At 45.8% G+C, this 4,529-nt stretch overlaps 1 protein-coding gene across 1 annotated transcript; it reads left to right on the top strand.

Moving 5' to 3' along the window:
• The first annotated feature begins 36 nt into the window (after window positions 1-36).
• Window positions 37-2,891, top strand: LOC141569947 (protocadherin alpha-1-like). The gene has a single exon (XM_074324413.1). It carries the CDS (start codon window positions 412-414, stop codon window positions 2,833-2,835), a length of 2,424 nt encoding a protein of 807 aa, XP_074180514.1. The 5' UTR covers window positions 37-411; the 3' UTR covers window positions 2,836-2,891.
• Window positions 2,892-4,529: the final 1,638 nt, after the last annotated feature.

Raw genomic sequence — 4,529 nt, 5'->3', positions numbered from 1 at the left:
TAAGGTTATTTCTGCATATCTTGATTTCCCCAAAATCCAATTGTAATATCTTTGTGAAAACATGTAAAGGAAAATACTGAATTACATACTCTCAAGTGATATTTGAATTGTCTGAGTCGTTAACAGGACCTAAAATTGAAAATGATTGCATTGAGTAAAATTGCAAATGAATATAGAGACTTTTGGAAATCAATGAATGGATCTTACACCATCAGCCACATGATGTCGCTGTACACCACAAAGTCTTGTGAATGGAAATGTACTGATCACCAAAACTAAAGGAGGGAGCTTCATTTTGTCACCGCCCCAGAGAAGACAAAAACGCTAAGGAGATAAATGATTGGAAATAGAGTTAAAAAGTATGATTTTGAAGTAAGGTGAGAGAGGTAGGATAGGTGTAGTGCTCTTGCGATGCTGTTTCCCAGGCGAGGAGGCAAGGGATCCCGGCGCCTGCTACTCCCGCTTCTGCTCTTCGCAGCCTGGGAGGCTGGGAGCGGCCAGGTCCACTACTCGGTCCCTGAAGAGGCCAAACACGGCACCTTCGTGGGCCGCATCGCCCAGGACCTGGGACTGGAGCTGGCGGAGCTGGTACCGCGCCTGTTCCGGGTGTCATCCAAAGGCCGCGGGGACCTTCTGGAGGTAAATTTGCAGAATGGCATTTTGTTTGTGAATTCTCGGATCGACCGCGAGGAGCTGTGCGGGCGGAGCCTGGAGTGCAGCATCCACCTGGAGGTGATCGTGGAGAGGCCGCCCCAGGTTTTCCATGTGGAGGTGGAGGTGAAGGACATTAACGATAATCCACCAGTCTTCAGAGAGAGAGAACAAAGGTTATTTATTCCTGAATCTAGACTGCTGGATTCGCATTTTCCGGTAGAGGGCGCTGCTGATGCGGACATCGGTACCAACGCTCTTCTAACATACACCCTTAACCCCAGTGATTATTTCTCTTTGGATGTACAGGCAAGTGATGAATTGAGTAAGTCACTTTCGCTTGAATTGAGGAAATCTTTGGATAGAGAAGAAACACCAGAACATCGTTTATTACTGACAGCCACTGATGGGGGCAAACCAGAGCTGGAAGGTACAGTTCAACTTCTGATTACGGTGCTCGACGTTAATGATAACGCCCCATTGTTTGCCCAGGCTGTGTATAGAGTCCACTTATTAGAAACTATGGCTAATGGAACATTAGTGGTCACAGTAAATGCCTCTGACGCTGATGAAGGTGTAAATGGAGAAATTATCTTTTTCTTTGGCAGTGATGTTCCTCTTAACATTAAAAAGAACTTCAAAATTGACTCCAACTCAGGAGAAATTAGGCTAATTGGTAGACTGGATTATGAAGAAACAAAATCCTACGAGATTCAGGTAAAAGCAGTTGATAAAGGAAGTCCTCCAATGTCAAATCACTGCAAGGTCTTAGTGAAAATTCTGGATGTAAATGATAACGCTCCGGAACTGGCGGTCACGTCACTGTCATTGCCGGTGAGAGAGGACGCGCCACTCAGCACCGTCATCGCCTTCATTTCCGTGTCCGACCGCGACTCGGGTGTCAACGGGCAGGTGACCTGCTCACTAACACCTCATGTCCCATTCAAGCTCGTGTCCACCTTCAAGAATTACTATTCGCTGGTGCTGGACAGCGCCCTGGACCGCGAGAGCGTGTCGGACTACGCTGTAGTAGTGACCGCGCGGGACGGGGGCTCGCCTTCGCTGTCGGCCACCGCCAGCGTGTCCGTGGAGGTGGCCGACGTGAACGACAACGCGCCGGCGTTCGCGCAGCCCGAGTACACGGTGTTCGTGAAGGAGAACAACCCGCCCGGCTGCCACATCTTCACGGTGTCTGCGCGGGATGCGGACGCGCAGGAGAACGCGCTGGTGTCCTACTCGCTGGTGGAGCGGCGGGTGGGCGAGCGTGCGCTGTCGAGCTACGTGTCTGTGCACGCGGAAAGCGGCCAGGTGTACGCGCTGCAGCCGCTGGACCACGAGGAGCTGGAGCTGCTGCAGTTCCAGGTGAGCGCGCGCGACGCGGGCGTGCCGCCTCTGGGCAGCAACGTGACGCTGCAGGTGTTCGTGCTGGACGAGAACGACAACGCGCCGGCGCTGCTGCCGCCTGGGGCGGGCGGCGTGGGCGGCGCGATGAGCCAGCTGGTGTCGCGGTCCGTGGGTGCGGGCCACGTGGTGGCGAAGGTGCGCGCGGTGGACGCGGACTCGGGCTACAATGCGTGGCTGTCTTATGAGCTGCAGCCGTCGGTGGGGAGCGCGCGCAGCCTGTTCCGCGTGGGGCTGTACACGGGCGAGATCAGCACAACGCGTGCCCTGGACGAGGCGGACGCGCCGCGCCAGCGCCTGCTGGTGCTGGTGAAGGACCACGGCGAGCCGGCGCTGGTGTCTACAGCCACCGTGCTGCTGTCGCTGGTGGACAGCGGCCAGGCGCCGAAGACCCCCTTGCGGATGTCGGTTGGCGCCGCGAGCGTGGACACGGCTCTAGTGGACGTGAACGTGTACCTGATCATCGCCATCTGCGCGGTGTCCAGCCTGTTGGTGCTCACGCTGCTGCTGTACACAGCGCTGCGGTGCTCGGCGCCGCCCACCCAGGGCGTGTGCGGGCCCGGGAAGCCCACGCTGGTGTGCTCCAGCGCCGTGGGGAGCTGGTCGTACTCGCAGCAGAGGCGGCAGAGGGTGTGCTCTGGGGAGGGCCCGCCCAAGGCCGACCTCATGGCCTTCAGTCCTAGTGTTCCTTCCGGTCCCAACATGTCAGAAGGAAACGAACATCCAGAAACAAAGTCGGACCTTTCCGGTAATGTAAGTTCAACTTTCAAGCTTTGGCTTTAATTTTTTAAAAATTTAACTTGCATAACCATCTTTTCAAATATGACTTTTAAAAACGTATTCAAAGTGTTGACTAAAATTGCAACAAATCTTACCATTTCATGTTAGTATTTATTATTTGCAGCTGCATCTTGAATAGAACATGGAAACAAACAAAAAACAAATGTGGGGACTAATTGTCGTATTCCTTGATTGAAAAAAGTAGAATATTTTTTAAAAATATTGAAACACTGAGTAGTCTTAATTATATTTAACCCAGGATCTCAACGTAGTCAAATACAGTGACATTTTCAGTTTATTTATTACCTTAATCTTGTAGTGAAATGTCAAGCCCTTGACAAAAAATTACAGGCAAAGTTACAGAAACCATCTGCCTTTTTTTTTTTTTAAGGTTTTAAGTTTCAAAGTGGCCAATAAAAATCATTTTAAGCAAATGTAATTTAAAACATATTTATTGGGTTATATTTTAATTCTTATGTTTAAAACATACAACCATTACTTCATTGTCATTATGGACAATATCCTGATGCCAATGGTCTAGAGTTCTCTTGGGTCTGGAGGGCTTAATGTAGAATGAATTTGTTAGAGAATCTGGTTAGGAAATATTTAGTGAGCTCTTTTCATTTACTTACTAATGTTCTAAAACTATATTGTTTCATCTCAACCTTTTCAATAACTTTGTGAAGTGAATACTTTAGTCTCACTTTCTTGATGAAGGTGCTGAGGCTCAGAAAAACTAAGTTCAGTACTTTTACTAAGTTTTCTCCAAATTTCCCAAGGATATCCAAAGCTTACTTGTTCTAATGCACTTTATTGCCTTTCATAAAAACATTTAAAATAGTTTACCATGGAAGAAATTTATTTGCAAGAGCAAATTTTTAAAAATCTGTTTAAAAGCCAAAGTAAAAGATCAACAGAAGGGTGGGAATAATTTATACAAAAGTAAAGCATAGGTTCAGTGCTAATCCTAATAAATACCTTCCTGAAATGAATGCAGAAATTTGAAAAATAACAATAAAAGGAAATTCTCTAAACTAATTATTCAGGAAAGAAAAAAATTCTCTTCCTGCTGTAAATTCAAGGACGATTTGATTACTGATTATTCTGTAAGGGTTTAGCAATACACTGAACAGTATATTCGATAGCAGTTTTGTAAAACCAACTGAAGCATATTTAATACAGGTATTATTGTATTTGTTAGTCATTCAGTCAAGAGCATAATGTTAAACTTTATTGCTTATGTTTAATCCTGAAGTTACATAAATATTAAAGGAATGTTTGTAAACATTCAAATAAATATACAGAAAAAGTCCCATGAAAGTCCCCTTGTGAAGACATTCCATAAAAAAGTAGTATACTTTGGTAGTTTTTTCCAGAGATTTGAATTGACACAGAGCTGTTGCTTAGTGCATTATAAGAAATAAACTGTAAGCTATTCTGTAACTTTTCAAATATTAATGATCATACCTAAACTTTTGGCAACAACCAGCAGAAAAATAATTTTAAAGTCGGGTTGCCAAGGAAACTTCCTGGTTTCTTTAATATGAGATAAACTTTTTCAGGATTATAAAATTGGGAAAGATAGATTAGGGAGTCACAAAATAATTTTTCTTGCCCAAGTCACATTACTATGTACTCACAGTTACATTTGCTAATTATATTAATGTCCAGGCTTAGGATTTCCTCTAGAGACATTC

The sequence above is a fragment of the Rhinolophus sinicus genome, unplaced genomic scaffold (assembly GCF_036562045.2).
Source record: "Rhinolophus sinicus isolate RSC01 unplaced genomic scaffold, ASM3656204v1 Contig312, whole genome shotgun sequence".
In the NCBI taxonomy this organism is placed as follows: Eukaryota; Metazoa; Chordata; class Mammalia; order Chiroptera; family Rhinolophidae; genus Rhinolophus; species Rhinolophus sinicus.
This window is presented reverse-complemented; position numbering and strand designations above follow the sequence as displayed.

Bases quoted from the DNA above. Each gene is read 5' to 3' on its own strand.
- LOC141569947 (XM_074324413.1), top strand. From the start codon at position 412: ATGCTGTTTCCCAGGCGAGGAGGCAAGGGATCCCGGCGCCTGCTACTC.